The 20,244-nt window shown below is 47.1% G+C and overlaps 1 protein-coding gene across 4 annotated transcripts; it reads right to left on the reverse strand.

The window, feature by feature from the left end:
• Positions 1–705: 705 nt before the first annotated feature.
• On the reverse strand, positions 706–19,087 carry siah1 (siah E3 ubiquitin protein ligase 1). Of its 4 annotated transcripts, none has more exons than XM_012832408.3 (3): positions 18,933–19,086; positions 8,147–8,203; positions 706–2,505 (listed from the first exon to the last, which is right to left on the reverse strand). In XM_012832408.3, the coding sequence occupies exons 2-3, from the start codon at positions 8,154–8,156 to the stop codon at positions 1,655–1,657; spliced, it is 861 nt and encodes a 286-aa protein (XP_012687862.1). In that variant the 5' UTR covers positions 8,157–8,203; positions 18,933–19,086; the 3' UTR covers positions 706–1,654. The 4 variants fall into 4 exon arrangements, with proteins under 4 accessions (XP_012687862.1, XP_031420233.1, XP_012687860.1 ...); XM_031564373.1 differs by lacking the exon at positions 18,933–19,086 and adding an exon at positions 18,183–18,201; XM_012832406.3 differs by lacking the exon at positions 18,933–19,086 and adding an exon at positions 10,036–10,376.
• Positions 19,088–20,244: the final 1,157 nt, after the last annotated feature.

The following is a 20,244-nucleotide window of genomic DNA, read 5'->3' on the forward strand; positions in this document are numbered from 1 at the left end:
AGCAGTCATCCACAGATAACCACAGAGACCACAACATAGGGGTTGGGTTGATAACACTGAATAAAATCACACAAGACAACACAAATGACTTGAGGGCACAGTATCCACGCTCTGTACTGCGACAACTGGATGTGTGAGGTGATTATGACACAACAGCTTCTGAAACAGGGTGTACGACCGGGTGGTGAAGTCCAGCGTCAGGACTGCATCCCAGCAAGATGGCAAACAGATGGCTACAGTGCACCTGCCCACCACAACTCCCCTCGCCCCCAACCAAACTCATCTTCATTTGAGTCATTTCATGGACCCGCCTCAGACAGACATCACCAGCATCCCCCCCCTTCAGAGCTGGGTTCTGCTCGAGGGGTTTTCCTGTGAAAAAGTTTTTTTTTTCTTTCTTTGTAAATCACCTTGACAGGTTTAGGCCCCTGGTTCTGCAATAGGATCTTCAGACAACATCCAGGAATGGATGGATAATGGGTTTGACGGAGTGCCGTCACTACACATGAGTATGTGCTTGGATTGCCGTACCATCGAGCCTGGCTCTTTGGCGTTGCGGTTTTGGCACCCTGTAGTCCCAGGTTCAAGTCTGGGTGTGGTGACTACTCTCCCCTTCGCTGCATACATAGGTTAAATTGATCTAAATGAAAAGAATCATAAAGTTGAAGCATATCTTCTGGGCACAGTAGAAGGTAATGCAAAAGGTATGAAAAAGATAGATTTATTTAATGGCCAAAACAAAAACAATAAACCAAGATAAGGACCAGCAACAGCACAATTAATCCACAGAGCTATTCAGTTCCGTCTTGCCCACCCATCACACACAGAAAGACAACATAACATTTAAAAAATAAAAATAAAAAGAACCCTTTTCATTCTTCTCTTAAACATAACAAAAAATAATTACAATAATTATTACAATCTCATAATTAATATAGTTAATATGAGTACTGCAGAGGACCTTAAAGAAAAACAAATTGTCAGTAATAAAAACGAAAATTGTACTTTCTGAATGTAAATTTTTTAAACTGAAATGTTTTATATTTTAGGTATTTACATTTTACAGAACATTTTTGGGTGGGAGGGAACAAAATAAAACAAAATGACCCAAAAAAAAACAAAAAGAACATTAAAGTAAATCTGTGGAGACCTGCTCTGAGCTGTCCCCTCCGAGAGCATCCCACGGTTGAACCCAACCTCCCGTGCAGCAGGCCTGTGGACCGCCTGGCCAGATGGGGGCGGGGGTCAGTGAATCCAGCTCCCCCAGGAGCGGGCTGCATGGTCCGCTTGCTTCCAGCTCCAACCTGGCCCAGCCCAACTCAGCCCAGCCTGGCAAGGCAGCGCTGCGTCAACGACTACTAGCACAACAGCAACGGAAAGACGTAGGGAAGGAAAAAAAAAAACAAACAAACAAAAATAAAGCTCCAACTTCCAAGTTGGCCAAACAAACCCTCCCAATCCTCATTTTCACCCCCCGCACTTTCAGTAAAACCCAAGCGGTCCTAGTTTGAAATGTGTCCATTTGTGTGGGTCTGTGTGTTTGTCAAGTGCATTTGAATGTGTGGGTACGTGTGTGTGTGTGTGTGTGTGTGTGCTCATGTGTGTTTGTATGTGTGCATTTGTCTGTTAGTGTGCATCTACGAAAAAGGTGTCCTCAGCACATGGATATGGTGACGTTGATGCCCAGGTTGCCGTTCTCGGCAAACAGCTGTGCGATGGAGGTGTCGAACACCAGGCAGTCGCTGTTCATGATGGCTGTGGCGATGCCCTCGTGGATCGAGCGTGGCGTGGCCTCCCAAGTGAGCCGACGCCGGTGGCCGTTCAGCTCCAACCGGTAGGCAAAGTTCTCCGCCTGCTTGCGCGTGCCGATCAGCTGCACGATGGCGAAGAACTGCTGGTGCCCGTCGTACTTCTCCTGCTTCTCCAGCACTAGCATGAAGTGGAAGCCGAAGCACGACTGCATCATCACCCAGTCCACGGCGCCCGGCAGGTTGATGTCCGTGGCCAGGAAGACGATGTCCTCGCCCTGCAGCGTGGTGATGGACTTGTGTTGGTGCAGCAGGTGCGGCATGACGGCGTCCAGCGAGCCCTGCCACTTGCACGACGCGCCCGGGCAGGGGCACGAGTACGGCCGGAACTCGCACAGCTCCTCGTGTTCCGCCTTGTCCGTGTGAGGCAGCGTCACCTCGCAGCCCGACGAGGCGTATTTGCAGGGGAACAGCACCGAGTTGGCCACCTTCTCCATGGCCAGGTTGCGGATGGAGCCCAGCGGCCCGCGGCACGTGGGGCAGCACGTCAGCTTTGGCCGGCAGTTGCTGCACACTAGGTGGCCGCTCTGGCACTGCAGGATGGGAGGCAGCACATAGTCGAAGCACACGGGGCACTCGAACAGGCTGGCCAGGTCGCTGTTGGAGGCGGTGGTGCCCGACAGGGTGGGGACGCGTTGGGAAGGGGTGCTCTTGGAGGTTCCTGTGGGCAGCGCTGGGGCAGGCTGGCGACTCATTTCTGCAGAGAGGAAAGACAACAGCAAAGAAAGGGAGATAACAACAGGGAAAACAGAGTGGGGGGGGGGGGGGAGGGGGAGAAGAGGTATAGGAAAAGGGAGGTAAAGATGACAAGAGAAATAATCAGTTATGAGAACACCGAGCACCTGGACAAAAACAAAGTTCTAAAAGCTCAGTCTTAAACAAAGTAGCAGCAGCAGCAGCAGCAGCAGCAGCAGCTGTAATAGAGCTTGCTACTCCAGGAGAGACTACTGGGAGCCCCAGACCAGTGCAGGCCCACAGATCCCATCTTCTTAAGGTCACCCTGCCCCTCAGACACATGGGTAAATATAGCAGAGGGACGTGCCTCTGGCTGGGGCCCTCAGATCCTACAGGGAGGGGTTGGGGTGGAAGTTAACTTCAGTCCAACCCCCCACCCCCCTTTCATCTGAACAGTACATTCTCACCACAGCAGCCAATGCTGGGGGCCTAAAGAGTAGAGTGCAGTTGTGTGTTTTGATGGTACAGGAGAGGTTGAGGGATGGAGCTGTGTGTTTTGATGGTACAGGAGAGGTTGAGGGATGGAGCTGTGTGTTTTGATGGTACAGGAGAGGTTGAGGGATGGAGCTGTGTGTTTTGATGGTACAGGAGAGGTTGAGGGATGGAGCTGTGTGTTTTGATGGTACAGGAGAGGTTGAGGGATGGAGCTGTGTGTTTTGATGGTACAGGAGAGGTTGAGGGATGGAGCTGTGTGTTTTGATGGTACAGGAGAGGTTGAGGGATGGAGCTGTGTGTTTGCCGTGACGGGGCCTGCCCACAGCTATTTCTGGCATGGGTGGGTGGGGGGGGATGAGAGGCACAGATTTAAAAGCTGAGCTGGAGCCAGACGGGTGAAGTGGACTCAGATTCCTGCGAGAGCGTTGCTATGGGAACCAGCTGTGGTGAGGTGTGTGTGGGGAGATATCAGGGCTGAAATTTTCCCCTGCAGCAGGCCGACACTAGGCGTGGCTCACTCACCCTTACAGATTTATTGAACAGCTGCACACATTCAGACACAGTACAGCAGACATGATACAGCACAGCAGCACAATCACTCACACACACAGTGACACACAGACATGATCACTCACACACACACTGACACAGTAGAACAAACACGATACAGCACAGCAGCACAATCACACACACACACACACACACACACACACACACACACACACACACAGAGACAGACACTCAGACACACGCGACAGCAGCAATAACAACAGACAGGCACATTATCCAGATGAAGCTTAAGCCACTGCAGGCAAGAGTCAGTAGCATAGTTATAGCACAGGATGGCATCAGACATCAAAGCCAGAGCAGACACTGCAAAGGTGAAGACAAGCATCACATGACGACTTGTCAAACACTTTTACAGATTACACAGACACTGGGAAATGGGAAGCATAGCAAAACACACTGCAAGCACAAGGCATCAGATCCATAGGGAAGCAAGTACAGCATGCTACACGTCAACAAGGCAGAAACAGTCAGACATGATTGTGTGTGGATGACGTTATTGTGACTTTTGGAGGGACCACACACACACACACACACACACACACACACACCCACCCACCCACCCACTCTACAGTGGACCTATTTTTCTAGATGCTTTGCAGCAGACTCTGCAAGAGGGGCAGGACTTTGTGGACCTCTCCAAGAACCCAGCTGCAAAGTGATTGGCTGACTACTTGCCCCACGACAATGAGGGAGGGAGGGAGGCAGGGAGGAAGGGATGAGAGCATGACTGGAGGGACGCCAGAAAGAGAGAGCAGGCAAGAGGGAGAGGACGGAGGAGCAACTGAGCTTGTGTAGGTGGCACACAGCAAGAGACCGGCTTGTAAACACATCTGCCGTGATAGACGCCCAGATATTTTTAGCCGTCTTAGCGAGCTCACGAAGCACAAGCAGCAACCGAGGACAGATTTAGCCCTGCTCACTCACTCACTCTCCGTCACACACACCACAACACACACACACACACACACACACACACACACACACACACACACACACACACACACACACACACACACACACACACACACACACACACACACACACACACACACACACACACACACACACACACACACACGACAAATGGGTGGCCGAGGAGCACCCTGTTGCTATGGAACCAGTTGTTGAGGAGGGCCAGGTGTCGCTAGCATGGCTTTGTGCAAAGCGGTTAGTCTATACTTTTCATGCGGCTGGAGCCGATTCAATGCAATACAGCACCACAATGTCAACCGCTCTGTTCAAATGAATAGCCCTCAGCATCAGTATTGTCATTTCAAAGGAGGCAAGCGCTTCAGCCAGAGGCAGGTGAGTCTGGTCTGGTGCTCACAGATAGGACATGTGATGAGGTACTGGCGTTTTGACACTTGCTACATCTTGAGTCATTTCAATGTTTCGGAGTTAAAAAAATAAATCCTTTTTTTAAGGCATTGCTCCAATCTGTGGGTTACGTCTTAAAGAGGCTACCTATCAGTATTACCATGTTAGTTTGTGCTAGTTACTGGTCTGACCTGGCTGGCAAAAAATTATAAAATGAAGCCCATTACCAAACCCAAAATGATTGGACGTCCAAACTGGCTCTGTGCACAGAGACATTTTAAACCCAAGTGCAGGAACTCCAGAGGAACCAAACAGAAAACACCCCATTCTCATTCCTATCCTCTCCACGTCCCAAACAATCCAATCTCTCCTCCCCTGAACCCTTGGCTCCTCTTCCCTCACCCATACCCTAGTATTCCTCCTATGGGACCTCCTCTCCTTTTTCTCTTCTCCCTCTCTCTCTTCCCTGAATCCCTCCTTTCTTCTCAGCACCCCCTTTTGCGAGCCCCCTGGCCTGTCAGTGCTTGGCGGCGGGCGAGTGGGGCTCAGCCATGCGGAGGGGAGCGTAAATAAGCCCCGGCTGGAGAGCGCTCATCAGACCGCTCTGGCTCAGGCTCGGTAGAGAGCGGAGGGGAGAGGAGCGCGCCAACATTCCACAAACGGTCAGCCTTTTTAAAAAACAAAGTCATTACGGCTCGACTCCGGAGCAGAGGTGGGTCTCTCCCTCTCCCTCTAATCCGCTGCGTTGACTGGAGAGACCGGAAAACAATACCCCCCCCCCCCCCCCCCCCCCCCCCACTACCAATCCAGCTTCAACATGGGTCACACACACACACACACACACACACACACACACACACACACACACACACACACACACACACACACACACACACACACACACACACACACACACACACACACACACACACACACACACACACACTGCTTTCATCTATCATCTATGAGGACAGGAGACAGAAGAGTTGAAAATGTCCCACTAAACGCTTTCCAAACCACCCCAATTTGATTCCACTTCCAAAACCCCCTAGGCTCTACCACATATGTACTGGGAAGTCCATTGTCTTTCCTTGTTGAAATCTTACTGCAGTGATTCAAGAACTGTCCATATTAATAATGACCCAAAACCCACCCACTGCAGCAGAAGCCAAAGAAAATACCCTGTCTTTCAGCAGAATGGCCATTTAGGGTCTTGGGGAAGAAGTATTTTGCTTGTTTTGATGTACTTTAACAAAGCCTTAACCCATACTTTTAGGCATTGAGACTTAAAAGCCCTAATTTGATACTTCTGTCCTAGGCTTTGCACTGCCATAATAAGTGATTACATTTCACCTCAAAAAAACATATAGAGAGAGAAAGATCTACACAAATATGATCATAATACGGGTAGAGTAAACGGACACACACACAAACACACAAATGTTTGATCTAGCTGGGATCACAGTGTTTCATTATTGCACTGCGAGGGCTGCTTTGTGCTGGTTCTGTGTGCCAGCGGGGAGGATGTGCTTCCAGTCTACAGAACCATGGAGGATATCCTCAGATCCAGCAGGAAGTGACCTCAGCACCACCAGTGGTAGTGTGGGTGGGAACTGGCCAATGAGCACGGACTTGGCACTGGGTTTTATTGATATAGCAGCAGGAAACTGTTTGTCTGGCTTTCTTAGAACAGAAGGAGGGGGCTATGGTTAACACTACTGAGTCCGAGCCTGTTTTTCACTCTCTTAGGTAGTCTGCCATGCCTTGATATTTTAGTTTATTTCACCTAACTAAAAACATTGAGGCAAAAGTGGCATGTATGATTATATTCTAGAATACCTCAGCAATAATAACATGGGAATGAAAGGAATGTAGTAAAAAAAGATTGAATTTAAATCAAATCTAAACAAACCCTTCCAAAAACATACTTTCAGAGGTGCTCAGACTTTGTACAAAAAATACATTGTAAAGATTTTGGAGCAAGGCTTTTGAACTCTGAACTTTGTAAACATAAGTGTTAGTTTTACAAAGGTGAGTTTAGCATTTAGAAAGTGTGTGTGGTTTCACTACTATATATTTATAATTTTAGAGTGACCTGTACCTTTTCAAAACTAGTGTCCCTACTAATGCATATTGATGAGTTAGGTGTAAACACACCTGGGACACCTCAGACAAGAACAATGGCCCTTACCTAATGGCCCTGGAATGTCTTTGTGGCCCGTACCCCCCACAGGATTTCTTGACACACCATGGCCCAATAGAGATCACTGAATTACCATACCCTTATCATATGAATAGCTGTCATTTGCTAATGGGCGGGTCGTTAGGAGCTGAAACCTCACTCAGAGACTGAAAAGTGCAAGAGACTAGTCCTATTCTCCTTACAAAGTGCTTATTTATATATTTGTTTCAAACTGTGTAAATTTGAAAAGAAAAGGGTTCAAGGTTTCTGGGGGTGTAATTTCTATGTCTCTCCGACAAAAACTGGCTGAGCTTTAAAAGCAATTCCCCATAAAAACCACCATATCCCTGCACAGGGATATCGGACTTCAGAGGGTTAAGAGCTCAGTGGAGGGCAGCAAGCCTGGACTAACTTGCATTCATCTTTTGACCAAATTTGTTTTTGTGTGTGTGTGTGTATGTTGAAAAGTTGGAGATTATCAAGTGCCTGAATACGAGTGCTGTGATCTAAGGCATACACTAGAGTTAGCAAACATTGGTTTTCATGAAGTCATCAATAAAACGTGAAGGAACCGGGATTACACAAGACTTGGGGGAAGTGGTAGAGAGTGAAGAGGGTGACCAAGACACAATATGGGCAAGAAGCTGGGTCTAATTGCAGGATTATGGCATTATGGGTGTTGTGCAGTGTGACGTGGGTCAGATCATGGAGATTGCTTGGGGTGTGCATAAACAGCCCCCCCCCCCCTCTCTATGGTCCATCTGTGCAGAGAGGGTCTAAAGCCTCTGGGATATGACTGAGGCGATCAATACCCCTCCTCTCTGCGGAGAGCGATTAAGATGACCAAACACCCTAGTTAGGGAGTAAAGAACGCTCAGCTAGTGCCCTCTGGTCTTCTGCCTTTCCCTCCACTCATCCGTTTCCCACCACTTATTCTGTCTGGTCCCTTCTTCCCCTCCTGCTGGTGTTATCCTAAAGGGCCTTCACTCCTGTGCTTCCCAATCCAAGAAGCTGCCCGAGTGAAATGAGCCGCCACACATAAGCCATACCACACACAGAATCCCATCACAACAATGACAAATAGAAAAGGGGTGCTTGCCGTCGTCCATATGATTCCCAAGTAAGGCTCGCGTCTTCTCTTGAAATGGGTTGACCTCTGAGGAGGTGGCAGAGGAGGAGCCGAGAGGCAAACAAGAGGGAGACAAAAAGAGAGAAAGACAAGATTAAAACATGATGATTCTTCAAAAACATTTTCATCAATGCAAGGCTCTTTCATGGCCATAGGGTGTAGTGGGAGAGAGACTAGTGTTATAGACTACTACTTGAGATTTTACTTTTCAACAACAGCATAAACAAACCAGAACAAAACACTCTCCCTCACTAAATGTCTACTACATATTCAGTCAGGAAACCTGTGAGGCACCAACCAACCATGCACCACCAACCACAAAGAACTGGCCAGACATGCGAAACAATCAAGCACGAACGCACGGCAGAAATGTGGACTGACTCCAGTCAGACAGACACACAGCCTGATTCCTCATAGGTATTGGCGTCTGAAACATGGCCCTGTGGGATTCACAACCATGAAGCATATGTGGGGATGGGAGCGTTACTGACCACAGATCAGATATGCAGATCCCACGGACTCATGAAACTGAAAGGAAGGCACGGAACTAAGAACAGCCGGGTGCTCTGTACATGCAAACTGAGGTGGGGCTTCGGCTTACAGGCGCAGACAGCATTCAAAGGGAGGTCTGTGTGCGAGTACAGTGTCCAAGGATTCCATAAACACACACTTTCATACTCTCTCAGGCATCAAATCCCCACATTCACAGCACAAACTTTTATCTAGTTAGATTGTATACACCATGTGTCAACAGTGAACAGTTGATGCAATACCACACATACTGTAAAGGTTGATCTCCCCCGATTCTTTCCCAGGAAGTCTTGAGAAACAGAACCCTGCACACACACACACGCACACACAGCGGAACCGATCCAGCCATCCTGATGGGAGACCTGATGTCAGCACTTTTTCCTAGACACACTCCTTCAGCAACTCTCCCTCCACTAATGTAAACCAGCCTTCATCCAACGTGCTGCAAGACTGCAAGCACACACACACACACACACACACACACACACCACTTTTTCTCCTGATAATGCATGCAGAACCTACTACTTCATCTTTCATCCTCACTCAGTGAACACGTCCCATTACAGGCTCTTCAATATTTGATCACATCCTGTATGGATCTCAGAAAATGCAGGCTGAGGTCATGTTCAGAACCATTTCCCTGTACAATCACCAACACACATCTCACTCACTCACACTCACAGACCAGAGCCCACCAAACACAGCTGATGGAGTATACAGAGTGTGCGACCAAAGGAAAGCTTCAGTGTGTCGCCTAGACAAGGAGATGAGTCTCAGCCTGCCTTTGCAACACAGTCAAGCTCCAATGTTTACCATCAAACATGCACGCACGTGCCCAGTCCTGTACAGGGGAGGCTACAGCAGTGGGTGACACGCACTCCTTCTGAATCTGCATACACACACACAGATTACTGTTATGACACCATTAGTCTTTGTCCTACAAGCTGAGTGACAAATGTAGACAAGCCAAAGCAACGCCGGAGCTTTGTTCATGGAGATGCATAAAGCAGAGCTTCAACCTCGGCATCTTCACTAGAACCCCACAAACAGAGCAGATGAAAATATAACAGAGATGAAACAGAACAGTTGCCCGGCTGGGCTTCCCTGTACAAAACACCTTTTGCACAGGATCCACAGGGCCACAGTGAAACTACCCTAGAGGAGTGTGTGTGACTGAAAGAGAGTGCGAGAAAGGGAGAGACATTAACACATCTAGCTTGTTGTGCAAGTGTGTGAGAAAAAGCCTGTGTGCATATGTGGGTGCAAGGCTGCAAGGATGAGGCCTTGCGTGTTGTGGACTTAGTTTCCGGCACGCCGTGGCTGGTTACCTTTAGGCTTGCTGCTGGCGGTGCGGGTGGCGATGCACGTGAACAGCTTGAGCACCCCCTTCCACGAGTAGACAGGCTGCTGCCTAACGGCACGTGACATGGGGAGCCCCGGCCCCGCTCCTCATCACGACTTCACCGTGGAAACCAAACAGTCCATAACACAGCACAGCACCCCGATGCCGGCCCACATCGCAACGCGCACGTGAGCGCAGACAAACACACACACACAAAACACTGGTGTCAAAGGGTCAAAAGATCTGCGTCCCGATTAGGCCAGGAATGGTGATCACACAAACATAGTCCAACAGGCCCCTGTAGACCGGTGAGCTGGAGTCCAGCGTGTAGTGAGTGCAGCCCGGGAAAAAGAGGCAAACGGAGAGGCGGGCTGCTACTTCAAAGGAGGTGGGGGACAAAACAGCCCTGCTGTAATTCAGGAATGTCGGTCCGGGGGGGGGGGGAGAGAGAAATAGTAAAGCAGAGGAAGAGAAGGAGAGAACAGAAGATAGGTGAATGTATGAAGGGGAGAGAGAGCGAGAGAGAGAGAGAGTGAGCGAAAGAGAGAGAGCGAGGGCGAGCGAGACCGACTCAGAGCGCAAAAGGAAAAAACATCTGAGACCAGTGCTGCTTGTTCCACAGTCTAGCAGCACATTCCAGCTCGGTTGCAGCCACTCCCTGGCCTGCCTGAGGATCCTGAGCTCGCCGCCAGACAACAGAAACAGAACGAAAAAGAAAACTAAGACGCTCCCAGGAGTCCAGTGTGTGTGCGGTCCCCTGCGCTGTCTTACAAGTGTGTGGACAGTGTAAGGACACTGGAGAGGGAAAATGTGTGTGTGTGTGTGTGTGTGTATGTATATATGTGTGTGCTAGAGAAGTGGAATGTCAGCTTGGAGTCGGCAGGCTGAGGCACAGGGGGTGGAGAGAGAGAGAGAGAGGAGAGGGGGGGGCAGCTTTCAAGCGCGCGAGACCAGCCCAGCTCAAGTTACAAACCCCCATAACTCCACCTTCACACACAGCATATGGGCTACTAATACAGACGCATGCACACACACACAAGCTACCAGACAGCCAATCAGCAAAGATGCCCCTGAACACACTCACAACACAGATTCCCTGCAGAGGGCACCCCAACACACACAGCAATGATTCCAAAGTGAGGACTCTTCTGAAGTACTTCTGGCTGGACCTGTCTGGCCCTACTCTGACACGCAGTCAGGTTACATTAGAAGGCTGTCTAAAGCTCACGGGTAGGAAGCTTTGTCCATGGCTAAAGCAGCAGCTCATTTCAAATCCATACCTGCCAAACCATTATGGGTTTTCCTTGGTTCTACTTTTTTACTCTTAAGCCAGCGTTTGGTCTGTTTTTCCCATATTTGGTTCTGGCATCTGTAAGCAAATGATCGCCATTTAATTAATGTGATGATGATCATGTAGAAAGCAGAAAACTACATTCATTGTTGAGCATAGTATTCAGCGGCTTGGCATAAACTGTTAAGTGACCACAGGTACAACGTCAGTATTTCTCAAGTCCCAGGCTGACGTCACCTCCTCACCTCCTCTGATGATCAGAGCTGACCATACACACTGGTGGTCACCCTCTGTCTAAAGGACTGGCTAAGGTTTACACATTAGCCAGTCATTTAGACAGAGGGTGACCACCAGTGTGTATGGTCAGCTCTGATCAGGAAACCACAGTGGGAATGATTTTTTCAGAGCTGGCACATTTACTTACACTTCTGGAGAATCATTCACACACACGTACACACACACACAATAACATGGCAAAATACATTGCACTCTCAACACCGATTAATGAATTCCCAAACCTTACAACAATCCACATGCTACTCTCTAAGGGAGGATTGCTCAGCAACCACGTGTGCCCCGAGACACACAAATGCACACAAACACAACCATGTAGTCATGTGTGCATACACACAAAGTTATAATACAGTTGATTAACAGGCCGGCCATCAACTCTATATAGTCTCACTGGTCCACACAACACCATTGATGGTGATACTACCCCCCCCCCATCAGTTTCAGGCTAGCCATGAACTGTTCCCAGAGGGTGTTAGCAAGTGCATGCTTGGCTGGTCTGGCCTGCTCTGGTGTAGTCTGACACACTCCAGGGGTTTCAGCGAGGCAGCTGGGTACACCCTAAAGAGCCCCCCCTCCATTCACACCATCTGCCTCCCAACTGCACCCTGGCCATACACAAAACCACTACCCCTCCTCTGTCCAGACACTCACTCTTACACACACAGTTTTAACGGACTAATGGTCATAATCCAGTCCAGTGAAAGGGGGGGAGAGCGATCTTGTCTCATTCAGAATGAACCTTCCTTCGTATCTTTAAAAGTTCATTACTCAAATTGCCCATTGTCAGGATGGAGCTCACCGAACAGGCATGCTCTCAATGCAAGTTGCCAACAACACCGAGGAGCAGAACAGAAGACACAAACACCTTCCACAGCTGCCCTCTTCAGCCCTTGTTTGATCCATGCACAGACACACACCTCATTAACATCTGAAAGCCACAAGGTAATAAACACAGCTTAGTGCTGCTCACTTTGTTTTCACACACACACACACACACACACACACAAAGGGAACGTCCTTCTGCTCCAGTCATTTGGGATCACACAAGGGGTTGAATCCAGCAGGTTGATTTCAAATGGTCCATTTGAAGAGCTCCAGGCTTCCAAAGGCCATGGTTGTCCACCAGAGAGGAAGCAAGTCAGAGAGTGTGAAAGAGAAAGCAAGAGACACAGAGACAGAGCTAAATAGAATCTGCATGCAAGAAAATAAAGAAGGCTGTGGTTAGGTCTACACCTTTATTTACCAAGGGATATCTGCACTAAAATCAAACCAGCACTTAGCCTACATATGGAGATACTACGACATTTAGCCTACATACTGAGACAACTAAGGCCAGTCACAGCAGTGGGCAGGTCACAGCCACGACCTACACGCAAGAACAGTCTGTGGGTCAGAAAACCATCATGATTACACACACAAACAACCTCTCATGCAGTCCTGTACAGTACGTAAAGTGTGTGCTTTGTAAGGCCTCATGAGAAGATTAAAGAATACAGGATGTGCATGCACACAGAAACAGGGACACACCTGCAAGGATGGTCTTTTCCTCAGTGCTGGGCACAGGTTACACCCACTTCCTACCCGACAGGTTGGGAAGGGGAGATTGAGGAACACAGCCAACCTGTTTGACCAGACAGTGGGAAACAAAGAGCCACCCTGGCCTCACTAAATGATGCCAACACACACTCTCTGTCCCTGCCTCCCTCACAAACAAACACTTTTACAAACACACTCGAAATATTTCCTTCCACAATGAACATTCCACAATGAACAACTCCCTCCCCCTCCCCCCCCCCCCCCCCCACACACACACACACACACACATATATTGGTGGACAGCCCCATCACGCACAAGGCATTAAGAGACGCTGTCCAACATGAGAGCTGCAATAGCCAGAAGTGACTTTTCTGTCTCATCCAAATGGGCAGAAAGATGCACTGCTCCATCTACCAATACACACTTTCACCAAAATAAATGACCAGCTATATACAGAGAATCGGATCAGATCAGGTACCCTACATGCACACACAAGCTGAGCATACATCCTTACTCATTCTCTTAAATCACTGATGCACATTCTCAACAAGGAGAAAATAGACCTGGACACACGCACTTAAGGTGCCTTCACACTACAGCTTTTGGTGTGGAGCGGGGTCTCCTTGGTTTGGTTCCTTTCGTTGATGTAAAAGCTGTTTTCCAAACTTGGGTGCGCACCTAGGGACCGTACCAGAGTCCGCCAAAAAACAGGGGTCTGGTTCACCTGAACTCCAGTGCGGTTTGTATTTGGTGTAAAAGCCATCTGATCTAAAACCAGGAAGTAAACACTAGTTACGACCACTGATGGATCCAAATTCTCCCAAAATAAATAAATGTAAAATTATTTATTAACATGCAATTTTGTAAAAAACTAACAACCTTAAAAATTGTTACAATTCATGCCTGAGGGCAGGGCTCGAAATTAACTTTTTGGCTTACCAGCCAAAATGGCTGGTAGATGAAATAAATTACCAGCCAATCATATTTTTTACAGGCCAAAATATTAAACCTGGCATTTCAGACCTACTCTGACATTGTTTGACTTAAAACAACCTTTACCTATGATTTTAATATCATTGTTAATCACTCTCAGAATGGATTAAACAAAATCAACTAATTTTACTTTTTTAAATAATTTATAAATTCAATTCAATTTTATTTATATAGCCCCAGAACAGTACAATTGTCTCAAGGCGCTTTACAGAGCCCAGAGCCTGAAACGAAAAATAAAACAAAAAACTTGTGTTGACAATAATACAACGCAATTCCATGTACTTGATGGCTGGTTTCCCTGTAATGTAACTAAACAGCCTGGTATTGACGTTGTTCTGCCATATCATTTGATTTTGCATTGTTGGCTGACATTTGTAGCTCGCTAGTCAATGGCAACTCCCCATGCTAGCTAGCGATAGCTAGCAGGTAAAAATGAGTTAGCTTAATTTATCGGGAGACGGGAGGACAGGGGATATCATTGCACAACATCAGTGGAGACAAGCTCGAAATCATATTATCGATAGTTGATTTTCTTGTCAGCCTGACAAGGAAGTATAAAACTTATCTTAATGATGGATCCAGTAGGGTGACAGGCTAGGATAGCTAGCTGCTTAGCTGCTGCTAACATCATTCAGAGACAACGAACTTCTGGATTCTAGCTGACAGCTGACCGGTTAAAGCCCACTGACGTTTACCTTTCCGTGTGGTAAAGTAAGTTAGTCTGTTGCAACTTTTGATTCGCGCTCAAAATATTAGAACTTTGTATTAGCGTGCAAATTGTTATAGTTGTATAGAAATTCTTAGAATTCTCTCCCACTGTTCATGTTGGCGTTGCAAGCTATTTTTAACCATGACGGGAGCGGTAGTCGGGCACTGTACTCCGCAATGTCACTCGCCAAGTGGCGGGGTATCGGACACAATTTAGTCGCCAGCCCAAAAATCTACACGCCATTGGCGCTTGGCGGGTGCCAATTTCGAGCCCTGCCTGAGGGTATGCATGAATGCACTGCAAGCAAAGCTACACATACATTTCGCATTCATCTCCACAAAAACCTCCTTATTCGAGCAGCTCGCCTTAATTCACACCAAAATAACAAAAAGATGAAGAAAAAACAAATATACCACAACTATCCATTTCCGCTCCCTTACTTTGTGTCCTTGCCTAGCAACATAAATAAAAGCTGCACATTTCTCATGCGTTGATGAAACAGGCCATATTTCATTAGAGACTTAGCCTGGTCCTCCTGCATTAGTGCTGCAGTTCTGTAACTCTAGACCCAGGGTGCTCACAGCCACTGGAACACAACCTGCCATTAAGACACATCAGTATACCCACACAGACACCCACAGACTCAGACTGCTAAAGAATGGCTGACACGGGAGGAGTGCACTTGTGCAAACACACACACACACACACACCGCAGTGCTGAGTCAAGACAGCTAGGCCTAAATTAAACTGGGAGACCATGACAGCTGTACATATCAATCTGTATTCAGTATTCATAACAGTATCTCCAGTGACATAAACCTGGTGCCAAAAGTGGGAGTAAATTACAGAATTCATCACTGACCAACCAAGGCAGATAACTGTTGAGAGGAAAGACTTGTGTGTGATTTGCAAGAAAACTTTGCTGAAGAGTGTCAACTACAGGTGCCCAATTAGAAAGCCTTCCACTGTGGCAGCCTCCACATGGCAAATGCCATTGTGGGCCTGTTGCTCTGTCTGTGGGATTCCAGGAGCCATTAGGGTGACATGGCAGGCAGCAGCCAGCAACCGCCCACAGGCCAGCCCTTAAGTCTTACTGGCAGGGTGGCACATGAGAGGAAGAGCCATCAGTCAGATTCATAAATAAATAAACAAACAAACAAACAAACACAAGCAATCTCAGAGTACCAGGTCAGCTGTGACATGATTTCAAGAAGAAAGTACATGGGGGTTTCAGAAGCTTTCAGCATCATAGCATGTGTGTGTGCACTAAGCACGTGTGCAAGCTTACACACACACATACAATCAGGGTCCCGTGTGTTACACTGGGACCAGATGGTAGGCAAGCATTATGCTCAGTGATTATCCAGGAGGCACACTGGTGCCACAAGGAAGACTAGGTTGGCCAGATGAGGCAGCGAGCTAGAGAGAGGGATCTGGAGATCTCAGCTGCTGTTAATGCTCTATATTGAGCGTTTCTAAAGAGTCATGTTCCCTTATAGCCTATGGGCAGTTGCCCTCACCACACCAACTCCTTTTCAAAGGAGCAGCTGTCAATATTTGGAGGGAGGGAGCGGGTGTGTAGGGCTTGCCTCTGACCCAGCGCAGCTGCCAGGGAGACAGCAGTGCCATATGACAGTACACCACCCCCCCCCCCACCACCACCACCGCACACACACCCCCCAAACACTCACGACCAGCGCTTTCATTCATTCTGCCGAACCAAAACAAACCCTGCACAAAAAAAACAAGGCTGCAGTCTTTGGCCATTGTGTCTCTGCAGAGCGGCTGGCGAGACAGCTACGGTCATTTCAGAAGCACCCATGTGTGCCATCCCTCTACATCAACACACGGGAAAGTTTCGAAATAACCGGGTAACACAGGCATGAGGGGGTTGATGCACGAAACCCTCTCTCTCTCACACACACACACAAACTTAAGCCTAGCAGGCAAATGTGGCATCAAATGATAAACAGCAACGTGTGTCCAGCTTGGACAAAATGCATTATGTCCACTCGTGACAGACGGCGGAAGGTACCCCAACCCGCTCCAGATGTGGTCAACCCTGCACTTCTACAGTACATAGCGTCAAGGTGCTTAGGCAGCCTGGTTTCAAGACATACCAACTTGATTAGTCTTTTACACTGGTCTAATTTCTACGATTATCTTGAAGCTTGACCAGATACGCAAACGGCTCAATTTAAGTGTTTGGGTTGAGTCGGGGACAAATCCCATTTGCCTAATACGTCTGGGGGTCGCTGCAAGAACACAGTGTTCAAGCACGCATGCCTTCCTTCGCTCAGGTAGCACTGCTGTTGACTTGATTTTCAAAATATCACTCTTCATGCATATAGTACAATACCCGGAGTCAAAAGTCTGGCAGACACCCACTGTTCATTTTCGATGTAAACCCCACAACCTCGTCGGCAATGAAAGATTTTAATCTCATGGATCAGTTCGGTGTACCCTACCCATCCATTAACTACCATATTACTCACCCTGTTATGTTACATATTACTGATGGAACCAACCGATGTGTTAGCCTATACAGAATCAGTTAATCGACAAGAATCGAACAACACGCTGTTAACATTTGATAAGGATCCATCTCGCAAAGATGGTCACTAGCGTTACTTGACCCAGCTAGCCTGCAACTCCGCCATCTTGGCGTCCAAGTTTTCATATATTACAGTCTTAGCGAGCTAGCTGTGTAGCTAGCTGAGTTCCCTTGCCCCCTTAGCCATACACTGGCATCAGGCAGGAATCATTGAGTTCTTTAGATGAAAATTGTTAGTATTTAATAGTACTGAAACAGTTAGCAACCGATGAACCTCTGAGACGACGCGGTATGTTATCGGGGTAGATTTAGCGATACATTATTGAGCCATCTTGCTAACCATGGTGCCTCCTCCATGTCTAATGTTATACTTGCGACAATGATGCAAGCAATAACATGACCGTAATAGCTAGTCGACGTTAGCAGAATCGAGCATTCTGTGAGGACTACTCGATCACACCATTATATCTAATGCTAACTCGCTGAATACAAGTACATAATCAATCTAGGAACAGACCGTTGGTATTTCACGAATATTTCACTGACTTCGTGGATGTCGTGTGTCATGTTTTGTCACTTTGCTGTCACCCCCTAGGTAGTTAGCATAGACAGTGAGCTAGCTAACATTAGACCTTACCCTCTCGTCTCCTGCGCTACGAACATCAGCACAAGACATCTTAGTTAGCGAATGATAGCCATCTTACATAAACAACGAGCGGAGAAAATTGCAATGACTTATTCAATTGTATACTCACCATGCGGTTCCTGATGTTAGGTACCTACACTTTGTCGACATTTGAAACACTATAACCTTGCTCGCTACGTTACGTTATTGGGGGAACACTGGCTAAGTGGCGTTACAGTGTCTTGGCAACCTAGTAAGGCCGCGACCACAACTCAAAATGCACTAGCTAGCTACAAGTTATTGCTAGCCATTGGTTGTTGTACGGTGTTAGCTAGGACATTAGCAAGTACTAAACACGTAAACCTACAAAGGTTCATTGTATACATCTATGTAGCCGTCAAATGGGAAGAAGGCCAGTCAATGCGATGAAGATAGTACATAAAAACCACGAACATGGATTGAAACGTTAGTCAGCTGATGCCAGCTAACGTTAACTGTTAGCCAGCGTCAAAGCCAACGTTAGAAGAGGCATCGGTGTTGCCCAGAGCATGCAATATAATTACACTGTTCAAAACCAATTGTTACTAAGTAGCAATGTAACTCTCCCACAAGTTGTAGTAGGTAACGTTAGCCAATATTGGCTTAACTAGGATATATGCATGGCATTCTACACATAAGTATCAGATAGCTAGGTAGCTAGCTAGCTAGTAACTTAGGATACACATCTGATAGTAGGCTAGTATTGGACTAGCTTGATCGAGATGTAACGTTCGCTTGTAGCTAACAGTTCAGAAAGCGTTTCAAGCCGTGTAACTTCTTTTTTCGGATGTTTTGTTCAGAGACTTACCGAAAGGTACACAACTCATACATTGTAACTTACCTTTAGAAAAATTATCCCCTGAACAGTGTAACAAAACCGACAAAGGGCCCAATAATCCGCTGTGGCCGGTGTCGGCTCCGCGCACTCTGTTGTTTAAATAGTTTCCACCTCGGGAGCAGCGACCATAGACAGTGGCAGAGACGAGGCAGCGAACGCGCACACTAAGCTTTAATCAAACATGAACGCGCACTCAAAGACGCAATCACATGCATCAATTTAGTCAGGCCTATTCTTTGAACTGACGGTAAGGGGAGAAAGTGATTTGGTTGATGTGTTCACTTTTGAGTGAATTATGTCTATCTGTAATTCACGAGTTTTCTGTGAGAGACTCAAACAGAGGCAGTTTAACTATGCACCAGGCTTTTATGCTCCTGTAGTTCAGCATACAGTAAAAAAATCATGAGAAGTTATTAGCTTGCCGTGCGTTTTACGAACTACCAATTAAAATACCATATGTAAACTATTTTTACTTTCTTCAATGTAACAACAATGCTACATCTTGAGGCAGACACCCTTCTTTCCCAGGACTGAAGTAGGCTTATACTTCAAAACGTCTGCGTTCGGGCAACACGAATGTGTGCGCATTTGCGTCACCAAAGTAGGCCTAAACTAGTTTTGCTGTTGCGACATGTCTGTTAGGGCACAGGCTCAACCACAGTGTTTGAGATAATATCTATACGTGTGAATCTACTGATATTTTTTATAGGTCTATTTATTTGCCCCTTCTTAACCGTTTACACCTCTATCTAAGAATAGCCTGGTAATCTAATCAGATGTGATTTGCTGAAGCATGATATAAAGGAAACTCATTTGATCTCCTTTATCACTTTGTTTGTCACCCGTAGTTTTATTCCCAGGGAGCAAACATACTAATGAAAATCTACATCTGTACTGTAAGTCACTTTGGATAAAAGCGTCTGCTGAATTAATAAATTGCAATAAATTGATTTTGTTTTCTCTTGTACCTGAGCCAGTGCTTTAAAGAGGACGTGTTTGTTTTAGTTGTAAGCTCAATTATGTACATTTTATGGGTTGAAAATGGCTCAAAACGCCATCTACTGTTCAAAATTATACTGAACCTTGCAAGGCTGATGCTGATGTAGAGTCCGCTGTTTGGGACTGCTCTACGTCATGAAATGGGCGGCCCACCTCCACTCCAATGAGTGTGACTCACCCAAAAGTATGCAGTGAGTGGAGATAAGCTCAGAGCTCAGAGTTGGTTTACACATTAAAGATAAAGACAGAAATCGTGGTAATGCCACAACAGTGGTAACACAGCAATTGTACCAATTACATACAGTCACCTGTTCTG

This window comes from Clupea harengus, chromosome 3 (genome assembly GCF_900700415.2).
Source record: "Clupea harengus chromosome 3, Ch_v2.0.2, whole genome shotgun sequence".
NCBI lineage: Eukaryota > Metazoa > Chordata > Actinopteri > Clupeiformes > Clupeidae > Clupea > Clupea harengus.

Excerpts from the sequence above, each read along its gene's own strand:
- siah1 (XM_012832406.3), bottom strand. The coding sequence starts at position 10,135 with ATGTCACGTGCCGTTAGGCAGCAGCCTGTCTACTCGTGGAAGGGGGTG. Across the intron at positions 8,204-10,035 it reads CGCCAGCAGCAAGCCTAAAG|AGGTCAACCCATTTCAAGAG; the intron begins GTAACCAGCCAC and ends CCACCTCCTCAG. Across the intron at positions 2,506-8,146 it reads TGGGAATCATATGGACGACG|AAATGAGTCGCCAGCCTGCC; the intron begins GCAAGCACCCCT and ends TCCTCTCTGCAG.